This window comes from Rhinoraja longicauda, chromosome 3 (assembly GCF_053455715.1).
Source record: "Rhinoraja longicauda isolate Sanriku21f chromosome 3, sRhiLon1.1, whole genome shotgun sequence".
Taxonomy (NCBI): domain Eukaryota; kingdom Metazoa; phylum Chordata; class Chondrichthyes; order Rajiformes; family Arhynchobatidae; genus Rhinoraja; species Rhinoraja longicauda.
The window spans coordinates 70,738,462-70,763,481 of record NC_135955.1 but is presented as its reverse complement, the minus strand read 5'-3'; the positions used below and the strand labels follow the sequence as shown (position 1 = coordinate 70,763,481).

The following is a 25,020-nucleotide window of genomic DNA, read 5'->3' as shown; positions in this document are numbered from 1 at the left end:
CTGTGCTGTTCTAAATTTCCGTGTTCTCATTCCGTGATTGCGTAACCGTGTCAGCTGCAATTGATGTGTAATGTACATGTACAAATTTACCTTATTGGTGCCTGTCTTCTACGTTTCTTTGTGTACTGTTTTGTGCCACCATAATAATAGTTGGCAGAAGGCTGCTTCTTTTTTCGTGTCCATCATCTATGTTTCAAATGTTACATCACTGTCATTGTCCGTCCTGAAAAGGACGCAAGCTTCCAGCGACAATCAGTGGGAGCCATCACTTGTACAATAGATGATGGTGGTAGCCGAATTAGCTCAGGACACTTCCAGTTTCCAGCCCCGCGACGTGGATGCTTCTGCTATGGGGCCAGAAGGCTGCTGAATGTCAAGGAAAGAAAAGTATCTCGGGGTGAACTTAAGCAGCTCTGCAGTTAGGAAGTCTGGCTCTTGACTGCAACAATTTGGAATGGGCTCCAGTACTCTAGGCTGGTGAGCTTGCAACCAATTGAAAAGTACAGGCATTCCCCAACTTGGTTAAGAGGCGACTTGCATAAACTCACACGTGCGTAAGCATTTCTTTAAACGCACTGACGCCCACGTGGTCTCTGTGCCGGTGCTCCCATGTGGTCTTGTAGGTGAGATTGTAGGTGGCATGTTTAGTAAATTTGTAGACGACTCCAAATTGGTGGTGTGGTAGATATGAAGAAGGTTGTCTAAGGTTACAACATGATCGATCAACTGGAAAGTGGGCAAAGGAATGGCAGATGGAATTTAACTCAGTCGAGTTTCAAGTGATACATTTTGGGAAGTTTAATCAAAGCAGGGCATAAACAGTGAATGATAGATTCTGGGAGTGATATAGAACTGAAAGACCTATGGGTACACAGTTCCCTTAAAGTGCAACACAGATGGGCAAGGTGTTGAAAAAAGGCACACTTCCTTTCATCAAATGGGGTATTGTGTACTGGAGTTGGGACATCACGTATACAAAATATTAGGAAAATCACACCTAGAATATTTTGTGCAATTCCTGTTGCTGTACTGTCAAAAGGATATGATCAACCTGGAGAGGATGCAGAAGAAATTCATAAGGTTGTTGCCAATACTGGAGGACTTGAGTTATAAGGAGACATTGGGTAGGCGGGAACTGCTTTCACTGCAGCGAAGGATGCTGAAGGACAACATTATAAATATTTATAAAATCATGAGGGGCATGTGTTGTACAGGTGATGGAAAACTGAAACAATACAGAAAATACCAATAAAGCAATAGAGATAAAGTTCCAGTTTGTTGAAGTTTTTTATTTATTTATTCACGGCATGTGGATGTCACTAGTCATGTTGAGATTTATTGTCTATTGTTGCCAAGAAGGCCTTGAATTTTTGATATTATAGATAGACTCTGTTAAAAGTCACTGATGAACATTATGGAACCAGGGAGGGTCACATTGAATGAGATTATAATACAGAAATGTCATGGTTTACTAATTTTTGCTCAATAACTTAACCTTTACACCCATAGCCCATATGAGAATGATGTTAATTGCATATTGGTAAAATTAGTGAAAATTAAGTGTATTCTTAATGTATTTTCCTTTTATTCATCCAACAGGTTTCATTTCTGGCACAGATATCAGCCCTAGGATTGGGGGTCTATCAGTTAGTGAAAACTCAAGATATAAAAACTAAGCTGGCAGATTATATCATGTACATGAATGGAAGAGAGGAAGTGACCGTAGGTGATCCCTTCAAGATCAGTGTGTTGGAAAGCTCTACTGAAGACATTATTATTGAAAACACAAATTTAAAAGCTTGGTTTTCAGGCTCGAAAGGATTCTTGGAGGTAAAGATTTCTAAACATATTTTTTATCCTGTATATAACTCCTTAGCCAGGTGCCAAATTGATCAGTTACCTATAATGGCTTGCTGTTATTTCTTAACCTTTTGTTATCACGTTTATATTTGCAACCAGAAGTCAAACAAAAAGCAAAATGTTCTAAATGTGGTGCATCTAAAATAAAAAGACAATTTCTCCACTCCTCCTCCCCTTCCATCTACATCCCTTCATCTAGCTTCACAATTAAGAGCTCTTCAATCCTTTTGTGTCACACCTTTTTAAAAAATCTCTGGCTTTTGTTCAATCATCTGCCTAGCAAAAACCCCCCTCATCTGTATCCACCTATTACTTGTCAGGCTTTGTCCTGCCCCTCCTCTTTCAGCTTTCTTTCCATCCAGTCTGGCCACAATCAGTCTGATGAAGGGTTCTGACCCAAAACATCACATATCCATGTTCGCCAGAGATGCTGCCTGACCTGTTGGGTTACTTTTGTGTCATCTTCAGTTATATTCTCTGGGTGTTTAATGACATTACCTTTGCTAAAATTGGCACCTGCAGCATCCTGGAAAATGTCATTTACCAAAGCTTCCCTTGTCCAGCTATATAATTACTGTGTAGGAAGGAACTGCAGATGCTGGTTTACACCGAAGATAGACACAAAATGCTGGAGCAACTCAGCGGGACAGGCAGCATCTCTGGATAGAAGGAATGGGTGACATTTCGGGTCGAGACCCTTCTTCAGACTGAAACATCTCGACCCGAAAAGTCACCCATTTCTTCTATCCAGAGATGCTGCCTGTCTATCTAAATAAATACTGTGTCTAGAAGTGTGGGTCAGAGGCAAACTGTCATGCAACAAATGACTAATCTCCCACTTAATCTCCTAAACCCAAGTCTGTCTATCATATCAAAGCCTCAGTGGGACTTTGATAGAATGCTCTTTACTTAATTAAAGCCGTGCACCTTCAATAATACTCTGGTTTCAAACCATCTAGGACAAAGCAACTCACTTAATTGATGTTCTATCTGTCGCCCTACATTTACTTGCCAAAAACTATACCATCCACAGGATGAACTGTAATTAATCTCCAAGATATATTTAATGGTGCCACGAACGTTCCCAATTTCTACCACCTGAAAGAAAATACAATGGATATGCATCAATGCCACCAGCTGGATGCTTACTTTTTGACTCATCCCTAAGAATCCTCTCCAATAAATTGCCTACCACAGATGTTAGGTTCATTGGTCTGTAGTTCCCAGACTTTTCCTTGCAACTCTTCTTAAATAGAGGCACAACATTAGCCACCCTCCAGTCTTCCGGCACCCCACCCGTATCTAATGATTGCTCTGTTAGATTTAAGATAGTTGTAGATAAAGGCAGGGTGGGCGCACAAGTTAAAATTCTGAATTTGGGCAAGGCCAACTATCATATTAGACAGGAACTTGATTGGAGTAGGCACAAGAATTACAGACAACACCCTACACAACAAGTACAACAGACTGTATCTTTATCTCCTGTCCCCCCTCCACTACTCAGACTCCTCCAGAAAACTCTTGAGCCCAAGACTCACACTTGCCCTGAACACAGTACTTCACTACAACATGGCCCTGACCAATAGGCTGTTCTGCGACACCTTGCCTTTTTACTGCTGCTCAGCTGGCCAAATTGGATGCTTCAAACCAATCAATGGGCTTACTTGTCAACGCTCCTGCTCTGACCTGAAATTAGCTTGACCAAACTATCCATAGTCTTGTTTTTCAAGATTTCGGCTCCTGTTCCAACCTGATGTTGACTTGCCCAAACCAATCAATTGGTTTGCTTTTCAAGGCTCCTGCTTTGACCTGAAATTAACTTGCTCGAAACTGTCCACAGACTTCCTTTTCAAGGCCCTTACTACTGCTCCGACCTGAAAATGACTTGCTTCAAACCAATCAACGGGCTTGCTTTTCAAGGCTCCCGTTCCTGCTCTGACCTGAAATTGACTTGGTACTATCAAGTTACCGTGACTTTAGGACCAACTTCCCCAGATGAATTACAGGTGCTTACTATTTACTCTGTGAATGATTTTCTTGATTCTTTTAAAATACATCTAATCACACATGGTTTTGATGCTGCATTTGAATAACTACTTGTTCAATTATGAATACTTCCTTTGTATCTCCGCAGAGAGATAGTTAAAAAATTCTGACCACTGGGTGAGGTAAAGAAACAGTTATTTAGTTTAAGGTTGCTTGGAGGAACTCCTGAATAGCCTGGAAGTTTTAGATGACTGTACGTTGTTGAAACTCAAAGGGATTGGAGTGGGGAAGAAATGAATTAAATTACATTTTACAATTATTTAAATAGAATTTAAATTCCTTTCTTTTTATATTAGAAAATACAAACCAAGGGGGATGAAAGAGAGCATCATATAAGTATTCAGTTCTGGTGGTATGGCACCACAAGCAATCGGGATAAGAGTGGTGCCTATATCTTCTTGCCTAATGGAGAAGCTCAGGTAAAAAAAATGTCCAGTACTTTATTTCAATATGAGCAAAATACTATGAATACTGGAAGTGTAAGTAAAAATCTTCAAAGATCTCAAAGATCTTCCTTATCCATATGCAGTATCCATGATTAATAAAGGTCTGAATGTTTTACATATTTTCTTAAAATCCATCAAAAATGCTTTGAAAATTGTAACTTGTTCAAAAGCCTTAATCACATATTTTATTTGCAAATAATCAGCTCTTCTGAAACTGACAGGTTAAGTTTTGGCCATTAAATTGGAAGAAAGATGGTGGTAGTTGAAAAGTAAATATTGATAAAAAATAATCTTTCCTGTTTTTGAGTAATTCTTCCGTATTTTGTCATCCTGTTACATATTTATTTTTCAGCCCTCCATTAAGCTCCAGCATGGAAAAAGTTGTGTTTGGATTGCATTCAATAAATCTTAAATAAAAACACAATTACTAATGTATTTTGGAATACAATAGTTAGAAATGCACCAACAATGTTCAGTGTAACCTTCTTTTACAGCCGTACATATCTTCAGAGCCTCCCATTCTGAGAATAATGCGTGGTCCACTTTTCTCAGAGGTAATGTGCATCTACCAGCACTTCACGCATTCGGTGCGGCTCAGCAATGTGTATGGTAGGAACATCTACAACTCCATTATATTTTGCCTCCTATAAAACTCTTTTATGAACTTTTAATGCTGCTGCATCTTCTAACATTATTATATATTTTTGAAAATGTATGAAATTATAGGAAAAATGAAAGATGAAGTGGGAGTCTGTATTATGAGTGGTTCCATAACAAAATGTTGTTAAGATGTGTGTGTATGAATTACTGTGTGATTTGCGGATGACACGAAGCTGGGTGGCAGTGTTAGCTGCGAGGAGGATGCTAGGAGGCTGCAGAGTGACTTGGATAGATTAGGCGAGTGGACAAATGCATGGCAGATGTAATATAATGTGGATAAATGTGAGGTTATCCACTTTGGCGGCAAGAACAGGAAAGCAGAGTATTACCTGAATGGTGACCGATTGGGAGAAGGGGAGATGCAACGTGACCTGGGTGTCATGGTGCACCAGTCATTGAAAGCAAGCATGCAGGTGCAGCAGGCAGTGAAGAAAGCGAATGGTATGTTGGCATTCATAGCAAGAAGATTTGAGTTTAGGAGCAGGGAGGTTCTGCTGCAGTTGTACAGGGCCTTGGTGAGACAGCACCTGGAGTATTGTGTGCAGTTTTGGTCTCATAACCTGAGGAAAGACGTTCTTGCCTTAGAGGGAGTACAGCGAAGGTTCACCAGATTGATCCCTGGGATGGCGGGACTTTCATATGAGGAAAGACTGGATAGACTGGGCTTGTACTCGCTGGAATTTAGAAGACTGAGGGGGGATCTTATAGAAACATATAAAATTCTTAAGGGGTTGGAGAGGCTAGATGCGGGAAGATTGTTCCCGATGTTGGGGGAGTCCAGAACCAGGGGTCACAGCTTAAGGATAAGGGGGAAGTCTTTTAGGACCGAGATGAGAAAACATTTCTTCACACAGAGAGTGGTGAGTCTGTGGAATTCTCTGCCACAGAAGGTAGTTGAGGCCAGTTCATTGGCTATATTTAAGAGGGAGTTAGATGTGGCCCTTTTTGCTAAAGGGATCGGGGGGTATGGAGAGAAGGCAGGTACAGGCTACTGAGCTGGATGATCAGCCATGATCATATTGAATGGCGGTGCAGGCTCGAAGGGCCGAATGGCCTACTCCTGCACCTATTTTCTACGTTTCTATGTTTCTATATAAATTTCAAAATAGCTGTTGAAACAAATGTAAGCAATATTAAAGCAAGAAATAGAAATAGTTTGTTCAAATTGACCCTCTTTACCAGTTGAAGTATTCAAGTCTGTTCTCATTCCATCTCAATAAAGTTGCTTAACTTGAATTTCTGTGCATGTTGTTGTTTTGCTGATAGTTTAGAGTTTACATTCAAATGCTTACTCAGCTTTAGGTACAAATGGTAGAAATACTCCACCTAATCTGGGTAATATTTAAAGAGCTGATCTAAAATGTTTACTTATTTTCATCTTCATATCATCGTTAATCTGAATTGCAACATCATGCAATTGCGTATCTCTGCAGTATTTAGCCTTTTTATGTCTAATGACTACATTCACATTCTGGATCTCATGTAGGAAAATTGTTCTCACTTGTTTGAGGAAGACAGAAGTCACTGTCCATGAACACTGCGTTCCCTGACGTCCTTTGTCCACATCCAGTGGGTTGACTGGATGATCCCCCTTTTTTTGAAACGGTGTCAGGTGGAGCAAGTTCCAACTGACAAATGAGTCATGGGCAATGTTAACAGAAATCCTAGCCTTATTAGAGCTTCCTGATGGTCTTTCACTTCTTATCACTGTCAACGCCTTTGATAATAATATAAAAAACTGTAAAATGCTTTGAAATATCCTGACAGAATGAAAGAGTTATTTTTGGAATTATCCTAAATTGCATGTGATATTGTATTCATTACTTTTAAAAGTGATTTTGGAGCAAAGGCTAGATGTTTCAATTATATCTCAGTGAGAATTATGTGCAGTGAATATTATAGTTGGTTTCTGCTAGATTCTTGATTATATCTAGTATATTACTAAAACTCTGTGTTTGTTTGTGTGTATGTGTGTTTGTGTGTATGTGTCCACCATAACATTTTTGGTTCGCACAGTCAAAACGGTACACAATAGCGCCACAATTTTTGGCCCACGTTACTCACCATTATCCTGGGCATAATGTCTCTATATAACAGCCCTCATTCAAATATTCAAATTGAAGCTACATTTTTAAAGCTAGAGAGATTTTAAAGTTAAAAAAAATCCTTTCTAACCCATTTCTTGAAGGTCTTCAGCGTGTGACGTCACAATGGCACCCGTCCGATTGTGAGAGATGAGAGGGGGGCGGGGCTCGCCAAGTGACTGCAGTGGCCAATGGGGGAGGGGGGCGGGAGGGGGTGGGTGACGAGAGCATCAGGGGAGAGGGGAGGAGGAGGGGGGAGGATGGGGGAGATGGGGGAGGGAGGAGGAGGGGGTGGAGAGGGTGAGGGGTGGGTGAGGAGGGAGGGTGGAGGGGGGCGGGATGGAGTGGGTGAGGGGGGGTGGGGGGTGGAGGAGGGGGTCGAATGGGTGAGGGTATGGGGTGGGGGGAGGAGGAGGATGGAATGGAGATGGTGGTGGGGGGGAGGGGGTGGGGGAGGGTGGGGGGTCGGGAGAGAGTGGGGGTGGGGAGGAGGGGAGAGTGGTGGGGGGTAAGAGAGAGTGGGGGTGGGGGGGAAGGGGGACAGTGGGGGGCAGGGGGGGGCAGGGGAGAGTGAGGGTGGGGAGGAGGGGAGAGTGGGGTTGGGGAGGAGGGGAGAGTAAGGGTGGGGAGGAGGGCAGAGTGGGGGTGGGGAGGAGGGAAGATTGGGGTGGGGGAGAGTGGGGTGCGGGCAGGGAGGGTGGGGGTGAGGGGAGGGGGAGGGGGAGGGGTGGTGAGGGGAGGGGGTAATAGGGGTGGGGAGGTGGGAATGGGGGTGGAGGCAGGGCTGGGGGAGTGGGGGTGGGGGCAGGGGAGGGCCAAGTGAGGGTGCATAGGAGGGATGGAGTGGGTCAGTGGGGGGAGGAGGGGGGGATAAGGGGGATTGAGTGTGGAGGTTGAGGGTGCTACACCAATACAGGAGAGGCTTTGGGTCCAGAGCTCACTCAGTCACACCCTCTCCCCTTCCCTGTCCCCCCCTCTATGAGGAATGGGCCCAACGGGTTCACTTGGTCTAGTATAAAATAAAATTGGAGACACAAAACAGATGGGTTAGCAATGGTATGGCATATTGCCAGTTTAACATCAATAAATGGATCTTGCATGAGGTAGGTGTAATATGGGTTCCATTTACCTCCAGTTATCTTCCCGAGATAATAGCAACAAAGTAGGCCTTAAAAAATGAAAATTGTGCCCAATGATGTGGAATATGTCTATATGACTCGGCATTTTCAGTTCCTTGCCATCATTGAATTGTTCAATTGAAGCATAATGGAGGCTGGGTATTATGCTCAGCATCTGTCAGAAACAAACTTCCTGCCCTCACTTAACAAAACTATCCCCGACAATAAAAATTATGGCAAAGTCCTGCAAAATATTCTTCATATTTTGAAAAAGGCAAATTTATGAACTTAAAAAGAATGGGGAAGTAGGCTGCATGGCTCTATATCACGGCTGAACTGTATGCTCTGTATCATGGCTGAACTGTCCCAGGCAATACCTTCTCTACTGTTGCTGATGCCTATCACCTTCAATTCCCTGATCTTTCTAAAATATATCTCCTTCTTCTTTAAATATTCTCAGTGATCTGACCTCCACAGCCTTCTAAGAGAGAGAATTCCAGAAAGTCACCACCATCTGCGAGAAGAAATTAATTCACACCTTAGTTTTAAACAACCATCCTCTATTCTTATAAACGACCAGACCAAGTGGACCCGTTGGGCCTCTCCTGCATTGGTGCAGCTTCCCCCCTCCCCCACTCTCCTCTCCCCTCTCTCCCCTCCCCCCTCCTCCCCTCCCTCCCCTCCCCCTCCCTCTCCCCTTCCCCCTCAACCCTCTTATCCTCCCTCCACCTCCCTCCCTCTCCGCTCCCACCCTAGGAGGTAGATTTAAACTTTAAAATGTGAATAACTTTCAAAATATAACACCGATTTCAATGAAACTTCTTCCATTAGCACCAAAGGGGTGGGCCTAAAATTGTTGCGCTATCTTGTACCGTTTTGCCTGTAGTTCAGGAACAAACAAATGAGTTTTAGTATATAGATGTCAAGATTCTCCCACTAGTGGACATCTTGAGAGTTATCATGTCATGCCTCCTATGAATCTTATATAAATTTATTTCAACATGATCACCTTTCGTCCTTCTAAACTGCAAAGGATATAGAACTCTTTTTTTTAGGCACGTGATACGGCAATCCTCTCATCCCAGGAATTAGCCTAGTTATACTATCTCCAATGCCAGTACACCCTTTCCTAACTGAGGAAACCAAAACTGCATAGTATTCCACATGTGACCTCAACAGATCCCTGTAAAATTGTAGAAATACTTCCTTATTTCAAAATTCCAATACTCTTGCAAAATATATAAATCTATCATTTGCCGTCCTTCTGCACCTGCATGCTATATTTTTGAGATTTGTTAAAAGGAACACATGGATCCTGGTACACTCTGTCAATCATTGCAATTTTTCTCCATTTATATAATACTCTGCATTTAGATTGTTCTGACCAAAGTGCAAGACCTCACACTTTCCCTCATTAACCTCTGTTTGTAAGTATTCACCCACTCATTCAACATACTATATTCAGTTACAGAGTCCTTACATCCTCAACACTACATCCCCTCCCATTGCTGATGTAATTCCTCATCATTTTCAGTGTGCCAGGTCAGCCTTCAGTTTGTATTGAGGAAAAGAATGTTCAAAGCTCAAGACCTCAAACATGGCACAAAGCTCATGGTCTACTGAGCAACACTGATCCTCGCCCTCATTTATTGTACCTGAGACTATCCTCAGCAGGCCCCTCAAGGCACTTGAAGATATTACCAAAGCTGTCTCTGCGAAATCCTCCAAATGCACTGGAAGACGAAGCAAGCCAAAGTTAATGTTCCATCCATGATCAGCATTCATAGAATTAAAGACCTCATCATATTCATTTGTTTCCATTGGGAAAACCTAATGTCAGACTCCCTGAAAGGGACATTCTATTCTGAGCGCTGTTACCAGTCAGATAAATGAAGAGATTCAATGATGTGCTCTGAATCTTGAAAAAATATAACATCCCTTTGGCTTTTGAGAATCTTTGATCTGTGACCATTCACAGTGTAGAAGGAGTATTCAGGATAATATTGAAAATCTTGGGTTCATAAAAGTCCAGGAAAAATGGCAGAAGGAGCATACCATTCAAAAATGACTCATCCTGTCATGCACTGTATTTCATCTGCCATCTGTGGAAGTATGTGTAGTTGCCCCTTTGGTCTTGTCAGCCATTTCAGAACCTACAAAGCCAGACTGGAAGCAAGTCGTCCTTGGTTAACGGTGATAAACCTCAAAAAAGTGAATAAGTGCATAGTTACATCATATTACCAAATCCCAAAGGAGAGGGTCTAAGTATTTATTCAAATCAATATATGCTGCAATTTGCATTATTTTTGCTGTTGATGCGAGTGTAGATATAAAGTAAGATGAGCATACATATGCATTTACCATAGCACAGCACAGGAACAGGCTCTTTGGCCCATAATCTCCATGTCGAATGTGATGCCAAGACCATCTCTTATCTATCTGTGCATAATCAACACCCCTTCATTCCTTTCATAAGCATATGCCTATCCCAATGCTGTTTACATGCTATTATCTTATCTGCCTCATCCACGAACCCTGGCAGCATGTTCCAGGCACTCACAACACTCCATGTAAAAAAAAACATTGCCCCACACAACTCCCTTTAAACTTTGTCCCTCTCATCTTAATGCTATGCCCTCTGGTATTTGATTTTCCAATCTGGGAAAAAAAAATTCTGCTCTATGCCTCCCATAATTTTATACTTCTGTCAGGTGTCCCCGCAACATCCAACAATCCAGAGAAAACAATCCAAGTCCTTCCAACCTCTCCCTGTAGCTAAGACCTCCTAATTCAGGCAACATTCTGGTAAACCTCTTCACACTTTACAAAGCCTCCATATCTTTCCTGGAATGGGATGACCATTGTTCAGATGCATTAAAAGCATCCTAGCATTTGGGCAAATTTGAATAATTAATTGTAGTTTTGTAGAGAAGTGTTGCAGATGGAGCAGTGACATAGCTAGCAGAGTTGCTGCCTCGCAGTAACAAAAGACCTGGGTTGATTCATGGCCTAGGGTGTTGGCTGTGTGGAAGTTGCACATTGTCTCTCTGACTGCATGGCATTCACCCCATGGGTTTCTTCGAGAGCTCTAGTTACCTCCCACATCGCAAAGATACGTTGGTTGATAGGTTAATTGGCTGTTGTAATATGTCCTTAATGCAGGTGAATAGTAGAATCTGGGTAAAGTTGATGAAAACGTAGAGTAAATAATCAATGTAGGATTGTTATAAATGGGTGGTGCAAACATGGTGGGCCAAAGGGTTTGTTTCCACAGTATATCTCTCCATGACTCAATGCATAAAGTAAGAGGTAACCTTGCACAATTAGCCACGCCCTTCAATAATTTTTAAGCTCTTTCATTACATGTGCTGCATGCTAGCAGAGCACACACATTGAAGCTGTAACTTACAATTGGACATCTTATTCAAGCATTTTCTTATAACTATGTCAAGGTTCTCCCACTCATGTACATCTTGAGAGTTATCATGTCGCGCCCCCTATGAATCTTTTATATTTCTACATGATCACCTTTCGTCCTTCTAAACTCAAAGAATATAGATCTGATTTATTTAGGCACTTGTGACTGGGCAATCCCCTCATCCCAGGAATTAGCCTTGTTACTCCATTATACTATCTCCAATGCCAGTACATCCTTTCCTAATTTAGGAAACCAAAACTGCATAGTACTCCACATGTGACCTCAAAAGGTCCAGGTGAAATTGTAGAAATACTTCCATATTTCTAAATTCCAATACTCTTGCAAAATATGTAAATATATATCATTTGCCATCCTGCTGCACCTGCATGATATACTTTTTGTGATTTGTTAACAAGAACACATGGTCCTGGTACACTCTGTCAATCATCACAAATTTTCCCCATTTATATAATAATCTGCATTTAGAGTGTTCTTACCAAAGTGGAAGACCTCACACTTTCCCACATTAACCTTTGTTTGCCAAGTATTCACCCACTCACTCAACTTATCTATATTCAGTTGCAGAGTCCTTATATCCTCAACACAACATCCCCTCCCATTGCTGATGTAATTCCTCATAATTATCAGTGTACCAGCTCAGTCTTCAGTTGTATTGAGGAAAAGTATGTTTAAAGATCCTCAAAACACAGCACAAAGCTCATGGTCTACTGAGCAACGCTGATCCTCGCCCTCGTTTATTATACCTGAGACCTAAATTACCCTCAGCAGGCCCCAAGGCACTTGAAGATAATACCAAAGCTGTCTCTGCGAAATTCACTGAAAGAAGTGAGCTAAAGTTAATCATCATAAGATCATAAGTGATAGGAGCAGAATTAGGCCATTTGGCCTATCTCTCCCACCGAACCTCATTCTCCTGCTCCCCAGAACCTCTGACACCTGTACTAATCAAGATTCTATCTATCTCTGCCTTAAATATATCCACATTTGGGCTCCACAGCCTTCTGTAGCAAAGAATTCCACAAATTCACCACCCTTTGACTAAAGAAATTCATCCTTATCTTCCTAAAAGAACGTCCTTTAATTCTGTGGCTACGACCTCTAGTCCTAGATTCTCCCACTAGTGGAAACATCCTCTCCACATCCACTCTATCCAAGACTTTCGTTATTGTGTACGTTTCAATGATGTCCCCCTCATTCTTCTAAACTCCAGCGAATACAGGCCCAGTGCTGTCAAATACTCATCATATGTTAACCTACTCATTCCTGGGATCATTCTTGTAAACTCTTCTGGACCCTCTCCAGAGCCAGCACATCCTTCCTCAGATATGGTGCACAAAACTGCTCACAATATTCCAAATGTGCCTTATAGAGCCTCGCATTACATTCCCTGTTTTTGCATACAAGCCCCTCGAAATAAATGTGAGCATTGCGTTTGCTTTCTTTACTACCGATTCGACTTGCAGGTCAACTCTTTGTGATTCCTGCACCAACACTCCCTCTGCATCTTCGATTTCTGGGTTCTCTCCCCATTTAGAAAATAATCTGCGCCTTTATTCCTGTTACCAAAATGCATGACTCCACACTTTGCTGCACTATATCGCATCTGCCACTTCTCTGTCCACTCTCCCAACCTATCTAAATCCTTCTGCAGGGTTCCTGCTTTCACTACATTACCTGTTCTCGCCATGGTCAGCATTCACACAATTAAGGAATTAATCATATTATTTTGTTTCCATTGGGAAAACCTAATGTCAGAATCTTGAAAGGGAATTGTATTCTAAGCTCTGTTACAGAAAGACATTACCAGGCAGTCAGATGAAGAGAGTCAATGATATGCTCAGAATCTTGAAAAAAATATAACATCGCTCTGGCTTTTGAAGAATCTTTGATCTGTGACCATTCACAGTGGAGAAGGTATTCCGGATAATATTGAAAATGTTGGGTTCACAAAAGTCCAGGAACAATGACAGAAGGAGCATACAATTAAAAAATGACTTGTCCTATCATGTATTTCATCTGCCATCTGTGGAAGTATGTGTGGTTGCCACTTTAGCTTCATCAGCCACTTCAAAACACACAAAGTCAGAGTGGATGCAAGTCATCCTTGGTTAAAGATGCTAAAACTCAAAAAATGAACAAGTGCACAGTTACACAAAATTACCAAATCCCAAAGGAGAGGGTTGAAGCATATGTTACAATTTGCATTATTTTTGCTGTTGAAGCAAGTGTAGATATAAAGTAAGATGAGCATACATATGTATTTATCATGATAACATAGAATGATACAGCACAAGAACAGGCCCTTTCGCCCACAATGTCCATGTCGAACATGATGCCAAGACCATCTACCTTATCTACCTGTGCATAATTCACACCCCTTCATTCTTTGCACATTCATATCCCTATCCAAAAGCTTTTTATATGCCAGTATCTTATCTGCCTCCACGAACCCTGGCAGCCTGTTCCACGCACTCACCACACTTTGTAAAAAAAAAACCTTGCCCCGCACATCTCCATTTAAACTTTACCTCTCTCATCATAAAGCTAAACCCTCTGGTATTTGATTTCATTTCACCCACGTCCTTATAGTTCAGATCCAACATGGCTTATACTTGTCTCCAGGTCCGTCAATCTAGTTTTCTGTGAACTTGCTTCCCTGTCACGGTGATCGTTGATGGGTAATAAATATTGACATTACCAATAATATTCACATCACATAAATACGTAATTGGAACAAATGTGCATTAAATAATCACTAGTAAATCACTGGGTAAAGTATGGTACTACAGAACTGTGCGGAAATAAAATATGTGAAGATGAATCTTGTCTTCAATATGTCTTCTTATACTATAAAAACTATAGGAACTACACTGCTTGGAATAGCTTCCCTGGACATCAACTAGCTAATTTGTTAGAGCACTATCACCCATCTGAAGATAACTGGATTTTGGTATCTATCTATCTATCTATCTATCTATCTATCTAATCTTACTAAAACTCTGACTTGTATGTATATTTGTAACAGTGATTTCGGCTGATTTCTGCAAAACGGTGAGGCGTAGCGCCACAATTTTTGCACCGCCTTAATCACACCGCTGGACGCTTGCCGAAAATGATATTGTTATTTAATTCGGTCGTATATTTTTTAAGTTACAGAGGTTTAAAAGTCTTTTTTTAAATCTCTCATTTTTTCGGCTGATTTTCGGCAAAAACGGTGAACCGTAGCGCCACGATGTTTGCACCGCCTTAATCACCACGCTGAACGCTGCTGGAAAATGATATTTCTATTTGATTCGGTCGTATATTTTTTAAGTTACAGAGGTTTTAGTTTTTAAAAAAAAATTCCAGCCGTCTTTTCCATGGCCTTCAGCGTGTGACGTCAAAATGCCCATGCACCCCCCTCCTACTGATTTATTGAAGGCTTTCAGCGTGGCGCTGCTGTGCGTCTGTGCCCCTCTCTCCCCTTGCTTCTCTCCTCTCTCCCACACCCGGGAGATCCTCTCCCCGCTATCCCCCCCCCCCCCCCGGATCTTTCACTGATGCTCTCTCCCCCCCCCCGGACCTTTCACTAATGCGCTCCCCCCTCCCCCCCCCCCGGACCTGTTGGTGCTGGGGGCAAGAGAGAGTAGGGGAAAGGGGTGTGCTGGCGAAAGTGGGGGGTGGGGGAGAGTAAGAGTGTGTCTGGGGGAGAGAGAATGGTGGCGGGGTCTGAGAATGGGGACTGGGGAGGGGGACAACAGGGGTCGTCCGGAGGGGGCTTGTTGGTGGGGGAAATAGGGGTACTGGGAAAAGGGGAGGTCGTGGGGAAAGGGGGGGTGTGGGGAGAGTAAGATTGGGGTTGGGGGAGGTGAGAATGGGGGGTGTGGCACACTTGGAGAGTAAGAGTGGGGCTGGGGGAGGAGAGAATGGGGGGTGTGGGGACGGGCCCAACGGGCCCTCTTTGCTAGTCTATCTATCTATATACTATTAAAACTCAGATCTTGTATGTATGTATATATATTTCACTGATTCCGGCTGATTTCGGCAAAACGGTGAACCGTAGCGCCACGATTTTTGTACCGCCTTAATCACCACGCGGGCCGCTGCTGGAAAATGATATTTGTATTTAATTCGGTCGCATATTTTTTAAGTTACAGAGGTTTTAAAGCACTGCCCCCCCCTTATTGAAGTTTCTATAGGGGGCGCTGCGGTGCGGATGTGCTCAGTACGCATGCGCGGAATCTCCTCACTCTGTGCTCAGTACGCATGCGCGGCATCTCCTCACTCGCACCAAAACAATGGACGCCGTTAGCGGCGGCAGCCCGCGATCACCGGCTCACCTCTCCTCTCTCCCCTTGCTTCTCTCCTCTCTCCCACACCCGGGAGACCATCTCCCCACTATCCCCCCCCTCCCGGACCTTTCACTGATCCGATCCCCCGCACACCCTCACCCCCCCCCCCCCACGGGCCTTTAACTCATGCTAAGAGTGTGTCTGGGGGAGAGAAAATGGGGGGGTCTGAGAATGGGGAATGGGGAATGGGACAACAGGGGTAGTGCGGAGGGGACTTGGTGGTGGGGGAAAGAGGGGTACTGGGAAAAGTAGAGGTCCATATCCCTTCCCTCTCCCCCATCCCTCCCTCCTCCCCTCCCCCCCTACTCTCTCCCCCCCTCCCTCCCTCCCCCCTCCACAAATACCACCCCATCTCTCATCACCCTCCTCCCCTCCCTCCCCCCCTCCATCCTCAACACCTCCCTCCCTCCACCACTCCCTACCCCTCGATCCCTCAACACCTCCCTCCCCCAAACCTCCCTCTCCCTCCCCCCTCCCGGTTACAATGGAAACCCTAAGAGGACGGGCCAAAGGGGAGAGTGTGGGGAGAGTAAGAGTGGGGATGGGGGAGGAGAGAATGGGAGAGTGGGGAATGGGCCCAACGGGCCCACTTTGTCTAGTATACTATTAAAACTCAGATCTTGTATGTATATATATATATTCCACTGATGTCGGCTGAATACGGCAATTCCGGCAAAACGGTGAACCGTAGCGCCACGATTTTTGTACCGCCTTAATCAGCATGCGGTTCGCTGCTGGAAAATGATATTTTTATTTAATTCGGACGCATATTTTTAAAGTTACAGAGGTTTAAAAGTGCTGCCCCCCCTCATTTATCGAAGTTTTGACAGAAGGGGGGCGCTGCGGTGCGGCAGTGCTCAGTACGCATGCGCGGAATCTCCTCACTCTGTACTCAGCACGCATGCGCGGCATCTCCTCACTCGCACCAAAACAATGGACGCCGTTAGCGGCGCCAGCCCGCGATCACCGGCTCACCTCTCCTCTCTCCCCTTGCTTCTCTCCTCTCCCACACCCGGGAGAACATCTCCCCGCTATCCCCCCCCCCCGGGCCGCTATCCCCCCCCCCCCCCGGGCCTTTGAATGATGCGATCTCCCGAAGCCCCCCCCCCCCACCGGACTTTTCACTGATCCGATCACCCGCACCCCCCCCCCCCCCCCCCCGGGCCTTTAACTGATGCTAAGAGTGTGTCTGGGGGAGAGAAAATGGGGGGGGGGGGCTGAGAATGGGGAATGGGACAACAGGGGTAGTGCGGAGGGGAATTGGTGGTGGGGGAAAGAGGGGTACTGGGAAAAGGGGAGGTCCATATCCCTCCCCTCTCCCCCATCCCTCCCTCCCCCCTCCTTACCACCCCATCTCTCATCACCCTCCCCCCCTCCCTCCACCCTCCATCCTCAACACATCCCTCCCTCCACCACTCCCTCCCCCTCGATCACTCCACACCTCCCTCCCCCAAACCTCCCTCTCCCTCCCTCCCCCCTTCACTCCCTCACCCCCTCCCGGATACAATGGAAACCCTAAGAGAACGGGCCAAAGGGGAGAGTGTGGGGAGAGTAAGAGTGGGGATGGGGGACGAGAGAATGGGGGAGTGGGGAATGGGCCCAACGGGCCCACTTTGTCTAGTGTACTACTAAAACTCAGATCTTGTGTTATATATATATATATATATGCGCGTAACAGCGGTTTCTCTGATTTCGTCAAAACGGTGAACCGTAGCACCACGATTTTTGCACCGCCTTAATCACCACGCGGTTATCTGCTGCAAAATTGTTTTTTATTTAATTCGGTCGCATGTTTTTTAAGTTACAGAGGTTTTAAAGCGCTCCCCCCCCCCCCCCTAAATTATAGGGGGCGCTGTGGTGCGGATTTATTGAAGGACTTCAGATTATGATGTCACAATGCCCCTGTGAGATGGGGGATACATTGTTGCGAATACAGGCGCTGTGGTGCGGATTTATTGAAGGTCTTCAGCTTATGATGTCACAATGCCCCTGTGAGATGGGTGATACATTGTTGCGAATACAGATCGCCGTGAGAAGCACTTGGTAAAGTCAAGTCAAGTCAATTTTATTTGTATAGCACATTTAAAAACAACCCACGTTGACCAAAGTGCTCTACATCTGATTAGGTACTAAGGAAAAAAATGAAATATACAGTGGCACGCAAACAGTTCACAGTACCTCCTCAATGAGCCTCAAACGCTAGGGAGTAGAAATAGGTTTTGAGCCTGGACTTAAAGGAGTGGATGGAGGGGGCAGTGCTGATGGGGAGAGGGATGCTGTTCCACAGTCTAGGAGCTGCAACCGCAAAAGCTCGGTAACCCCTGAGCTCGGTCCCCCATCCACGAAGGGGGACTGGGGAGGGGGACAACAGGGGTCGTTGCGGAGGGGGCTTGGTGGTGGGGGAAAGAGGGGTACTGAGAAAAGGGGAGGTCCCCCTTCCCCCCTTCCCCCCTCAACCCCTTCATCCCCCCTCCTTCCCACCTCCATCCCCACTCCCTCCCCCCTCCTCCCTCCCCAACTCCCTCCCCCCTCCCTCCCCACCTCCCTTACCCATCCCCCCCTAACTCCCCCCACTCCCTCCTTCCCTCCATCCCTCCCTCCCCCAATCCCTCCCCCCTCCCTCCACCCTTCCATCCCTCTCCCCCTCCCCCCTCCTTCCACCCTCCCTCCCCTCTCCCGGTTACAATGGAAATCCTACGGGGACGGGCCCAATGGGGAAAGAGGGGTACTGGGAAAAGGGGAGGTCCCCCTCCCTCCCCGTTCCTCCCTCCCCCTCCCCCCTTACCCACCTCCCTCCCCCCTCCCCCCCTCCACCCCCCTCCCCTCCCTCCCCTCCTCCCTCCACACCTACCTCCTCCCTCCCTCCCTCCCTCCCCTCCCGGTTACAATGGAAACCCTACGAGGACGGGCCCAACGGGGAAAGAGGGGTACTGGGAAAAGGGGAGGTCCCCCTCCCTCCCCCTTCCCCCCTCCCCTCCCTCCCCTCCCTCCCCCTCCCCCCCTCCCCTCCACCCCTCCCTCCCCCTCCCCCCCTACCCCTCTCCCTCCCCCCCTTCCCCCCTCCCCCTCCCCTCCTCCCTCCACACCTCCCTCCTCCCTCCCTCCCCCTTCCCTCCCTCCCCTCCTCCCGGTTACAATGGAAACCCTACGAGGACGGGCCAACGGGGAAAGAGGGGTACTGGGAAAAGGGGAGGTCCCCCTCCCTCCCCCCTCCCTTCCCCCTCCCTCCCCTCCCCCTCCCTCCCCCCTCCCCTCCCTCCCCCTCCCCTCCCCCTCCCTCCCCCCTCCCCCTCCACCCGCCTCCCTCCCCCCTTCCCCCCCTCCCCCTCCCCTCCTCCCTCCACACTTCCCTCCTCCCTCCCTCACCCTTCCCTCCCTCCCTCCCCCTTCCCTCCCTCCCCTCCTCCCGGTTACAATGGAAACCCTACGAGGACGGGCCCAACGGGGAAAGAGGGGTACTGGGAAAAGGGGAGGTCCACATCCCTCCCCCCTTCCCCCCTCCCCCCTTCCCCCCTCCCCCCTCCCTCCCCCCCCTCCCCCAGCTACCCGCCTCCCTCCCCTCTCCCTCCCCTCTCCCTCCCCCTCCCCCCTACCCCTCTCCCTCCCCCCCTTCCCCCCTCCCCCTCCCCTCCTCCCTCCACACCTCCCTCCTCCCTCCCTCCCCCTTCCCTCCCTCCCCTCCTCCCGGTTACAATGGAAACCCTACGAGGACGGGCCAACGGGGAAAGAGGGGTACTGGGAAAAGGGGAGGTCCCCCTCCCTCCCCCCCTCCCCTCCCCCTCCCTCCCCTCCCCCTCCCTCCCCCCTCCCCTCCCCCTCCCTCCCCCCTCCCCCTCCACCCGCCTCCCTCCCCCCTTCCCCCCCTCCCCCCCCCTCCTCCCTCCACACTTCCCTCCTCCCTCCCTCACCCTTCCCTCCCTCCCTCCCCCTTCCCTCCCTCCCCTCCTCCCGGTTACAATGGAAACCCTACGAGGACGGGCCCAACGGGGAAAGAGGGGTACTGGGAAAAGGGGAGGTCCACATCCCTCCCCCCTTCCCCCCTCCCCCCTCCCTCCCCCCCCTCCCCCAGCTACCCGCCTCCCTCCCCTCTCCCTCCCCTCTCCCTCCCCTCTCCCTCCCCTCTCCCCCCCCTTCCCCCCCTCCCTTCCCTCCTCCCTCCACACCTCCCTCCCTCCCCCTTCCCTCCCTCCCCTCCTCCTGGTTACAATGGAAACCCTACGAGGACGGGCCCAACGGGGAAAGAGGGGTACTGGGAAAAGGGGAGGTCCACCTCTCTCCCCCTTCCCCCTCCCCTCCCCCTCCCTTCCCCTCCCCCTCCCCTCCCCCCTCCCTCTCCCTCCCCCCTCCCTCTCCCTCCCCTCTCCCTCCCTTTCACCCCTCCCCTCCCCCCTCCCTCCCCCTCCCCCCTACCCCCCTCCCTCCCCTCTCCCTCCCCCCTCCCTCCTCCCCCCTCCCCTCCCTCCCCCTCCCCTCCCTCCCCCACCCCTCCTCCCTCCCCCGAACCCTCCCCCTTTCCTCCCCCCCACTCCCCTCCCGGTTACAATGGAAACCCTACGAGGACGGGCCCAACGGGCACACTTGTGCTAGTATATACTACTAAAACTCAGATCTTGTGTTATATATATATATATGCACGTAACAGCGGTTTCTCTGATTTCGTCAAAACGGTGAACCGTAGCGCCACGATTTTTGCACCGCCTTAATCACCACGCGGTTATCTGCTGCAAAATTGTTTTTTATTTAATTCGGTCGCATGTTTTTTAAGTTACAGAGGTTTTAAAGCGCTCCCCCCCCCCCTAAATTATAGGGGGCGCTGTGGTGCGGATTTATTGAAGGTCTTCAGATTATGATGTCACAATGCCCCTGTGAGATGGGTGATACATTGTTGCGAATACAGATCGCCGTGAGAAGCACTTGGTCAAGTCAAGTCAAGTCAATTTTATTTGTATAGCACATTTAAAAACAACCCACGTTGACCAAAGTGCTGTACATCTGATTAGGTACTAAGGAAAAAAATGAAATATACAGTGGCACGCAAACAGTTCACAGTACCTCCTCAATGAGCCTCAAACGCTAGGGAGTAGAAATAGGTTTTGAGCGTGGACTTAAAGGAGTGGATGGAGGGGGCAGTTCTGATGGGGAGAGGGATGCTGTTCCACAGTCTAGCAGCTGCAACCGCAAAAGCTCGGTAACCCCTGAGCTCGGTCCCCCATCCACAAAGGGGGACTGGGGAGGGGGGGGGGACTGGGGAGGGGGACAACAGGGGTCGTTGCGGAGGGGGCTTGGTGGTGGGGGAAAGAGGGGTACTGGGAAAAGGGGAGGTCCCCCTTCCCCCCTCAACCCCATCATCCCCCCTCCTTCCCACCTCCATCCCCACTCCCTCCCCCTCCTCCCCCTCCCTCCCCAACTCCCTCCCCCCTCCCTCACCCCTCCCCCCCTAACTCCCCCCCCCTCCCTCCTTCCCTCCATCCCTCCCTCCCCCAATCCCTCCCCCCTCCCTCCACCCTTCCATCCCTCTCCCCCTCCCCCCTCCTTCCACCCTCCCTCCCCCCTCCCGGTTACAATGGAAATCCTACGGGGACAGGCCCAACGGGGAAAGAGGGGTACTGGGAAAAGGGGAGGTCCCCCTCCCTCCCCCTCCCCCCCTACCCACCTCCCTCCCCTCTCCCTCCCCCCTCCCCCCCTTCCCCCCTCCACCCCCCTCCCCTCCCTCCCCCTCCCCTCCCTCCCCCTCCCCTCCTCCCTCCACACATCCCTCCTCCCTCCCTCCCTCCCTCCCCCTTCCCTCCCTCCCCTCCCGGTTACAATGGAAACCCTACGAGGACGGGCCCAACGGGGAAAGAGGGGTACTGGGAAAAGGGGAGGTCCCCCTCCCTCCCCCTTCCCCCCTCCCCTCCACCCCACCCTCCCCCTCCCCCTACCCCTCTCCCTCCCCCCTTCCCCCCTCCCTCCCCCCTCCCCTCCTCCCTCCACACCTCCCTCCTCCCTCCCTCCCCCTTCCCTCCCTCCCCTCCTCCCGGTTACAATGGAAACCCTACGAGGACGGGCCAACGGGGAAAGAGGGGTACTGGGAAAAGGGGAGGTCCCCCTCCCTCCCCCCTCCCCTCCCCTCCCCCTCCCCTCCCCCTCCCCCTCCCCTCCCCTCCCCCTCCCTCCCCCTCCCCCTCCCTCCCCCCTCCACCCGCCTCCCTCCCCCCTTCCCCCCCTCCCCTCCTCCATCCACACTTCCCTCCTCCCTCCCTCCCCCTTCCCTCCCTCCCCTCTTCCCGGTTACAATGGAAACCCTACGAGGACGGGCCCAACGGGGAAAGAGGGGTACTGGGAAAAGGGGAGGTCCCCATCCCTCCCCCCTTCCCCCCTCCCCTCCCCCCTCCCTCCCCCCCCTCCCCCCCCTACCCGCCTCCCTCCCCTCTCCTTCCCCCCCTCACCCCCCCTCCTTCCCCTCCTCCCTCCACACCTCCCTTCTCCCTCCCTCCCCCTTCCCTCCCTCCCCTCCTCCCGGTTACAATGGAAACCCTATGAGCACGGGCCCAACGGGGAAAGAGGGGTACTGGGAAAAGGGGAGGTCCCCCTCCCTCCCCCCTTCACCCCTCCCCTCCCCCCTCCCTCCTCCCTCCCCCCTCCCCCTCCCCACCTACCCGCCTCCCTCCCCTCTCCCTCCCCCCTTCCCCCTCCCTCCCTCCCCCCCACTCCCCTCCCCTCCCGGTTACAATGGAAACCATACGAGGACGGGCCCAACGGGGAAAGAGGGGTACTGGGAAAAGGGGAAGTGCAAGCAATTGGATAGATCATAAAATACATGAAAAGCCACATGTGCTGGATGCTTTGAAAGGGCACTTAGATATTATGTATTTCACTTTTATACAGACCATAAAAAGTATAAAGATTATACAGAGTATACACTTTTATTTCACTTTCATACAGAGGAACACTGTGCATATATGTTTTGAAAACTCTTGAGAAAATTGTCTTAAATCATAAGCTTTTCATAAAGTGCCTAAAATACAAATGTCTTGTAAAGGGTGGCACAGCAAGAAGGAATATATGAGACAATTTTGTGTCTCATATGAGGAAAATGAAGGATTGCAACCATAGTTTTTGTAAATAAGTATATTCAATTGTAGTTTCTTTTTTCAAACACAGGGATTGATGGACTGTCACTGGAAATCTCTAATATTGTTGATATTAGGCAAGAAATAAACCGGGAAATTGCTATGAGGCTGATTACAGATGTGAAAAGCAACAATCAGTTCTTTACCGACCTGAATGATTTCCAGGTACTTATGTTATTTGAAATGTATGTAGATAGAAAAAAAAATGAGGACAGTTGCACCTAGATTATGGTAATATTTAATCTTAAATGTTGCTTGATCTGATCCTGAAATTGACATGCAGGAATTAAATTTTCACAGCTTTCTTTCATTGCTTCAAGACAAAATCTTTTTTTTGATGAGTAATTGATTTATGATTGAAGATTCAAAATTTTCTTGTTGGGAATTTGGGATGTGAAGTTGAGATCCACAAAAGGCTGAAAACAAAAGACTCTGGATCTTGGGGTGCATAGGTCCCCGATAGAGGTATCACAAGTAGATAAAATAGTAAAGAAGACGATGGTATACATTTGGAGTATTGCATGCAACTCTGATCACAGGAAAGATTTTGAGGCTTTGGAATGGGTGTAGAAGAAATTCACCAAAAATGCTGTCTAGATTAGAGGGCATTAACTACAAGGAGAGGTTGGACAAACTTGGATTATTTCCTCTATACCGCCAGAGATTGAGGGGAGACCTGATAGAAATATATTAAATTTTGAGAGTATAGATAGGGTAGACAGTGAAAACCATTTTCCAGAATTGAAATGTCAAATACTCAAGGCATAGCTTTAAGGTGAGAGGGGAATAGTTTTTTTACACAGAGGGCAGTGCTACCAAGGGTGGTGGTGGAAGTAGATATGATAGAGGGATTTAAAAGACATTTAGAAAGGTGCATGGTTAAGCAGGAAATGGAAAGATATTGGTCATTTTCAGACATACAAGATTAGTTTATCTTGGCATCATGCTCAGCACAAACATCACGGCCCAAAGGCACTGTTCCTGTACTGTACTTTTCTAAGTTCTATGTTCTAGTCCATTGCTGGAGCAAACAACAGAATGCTGGAGGGCTCACTGGAAGAACAACGTCTTGTATTCAGCTTGGGTAGCTTGCAGCCCAAGGATATCAACGTTAAATTTTCCAATTTCAAGTAACCCATTCTCCGGTGTTCTCTTCCCACATATATATCCACCTAGTTTTCTCTTCTGGCCTCCAGCCTCTATCCTACGACCGTCCCAGTGCTGCCATATACTGGGAATCCTTCTTCTTTCCTCTCATTGAAACATAGAAAATAGGTGCAGGAGTAGGCCATTCGGCCCAGTGAGCCAGCACCGCCATTCAATATGATCATGACTGATCATCCAAAATCAGTATGCCGTTCGTGCTTTCTCCCCGTATCCCTCGATTCTGTTAGCTCTAAGAGCTATATCTAACTCCCACTTGAATACATCTCAATCCTGATGCAGCGTCTTGACCAAAAATGTCGTCTTGTGTCTTTTATCTCCAAGATGCGACTTGATTTACTGAGCTCATCAGCATTTTTGTTACACATCAAACAGACTGACTTGCAAAACAGGCTCCAAGCATAAAGAGTGTACTCATTTTCATATTGCCACATTCCTTTTGATTCACCTCAGAAAACAAGTGAAATTACATCTCAGCCTAAAGTTGTACTTTTTTTAAATGATAGGAATGGACACTCCACAATCAATTTTTTTAAAGTGCTGGAATCATTCAGCAGGTCAGGCAGCATCTGAGGAAAGAGCAGCAGTTAACATTTCAGATCCAAGATCCTTCATCGGAACATAGAACAGTGCAGGTAGACACAAAATGCTGTAGTAACTCAGTGGGTCAGGTCAGGCAGCATCTCCAGCATTTTATGTCCAGCATTTTGTGTCAATATGCTGCCTGACCGGCTGATTTACTCCAGCATTTTGTGTCTAC

General features: G+C 47.7%; 1 protein-coding gene across 2 annotated transcripts in view; it reads left to right on the top strand.

Moving 5' to 3' along the window:
* The window catches only part of man2a1 (mannosidase, alpha, class 2A, member 1), a 91,026-nt gene that overhangs the window by 42,037 nt on the left and 23,969 nt on the right, over positions 1-25,020 (top strand). For both annotated transcript variants that reach the window (XM_078396368.1, XM_078396369.1), the window contains 4 exons: positions 1,600-1,830; positions 4,203-4,325; positions 4,847-4,961; positions 23,128-23,261. In XM_078396368.1, coding sequence (XP_078252494.1) covers positions 1,600-1,830; positions 4,203-4,325; positions 4,847-4,961; positions 23,128-23,261 — 603 coding nt within the window. The remainder of the gene's footprint in view (positions 1-1,599; positions 1,831-4,202; positions 4,326-4,846; positions 4,962-23,127; positions 23,262-25,020) is intronic.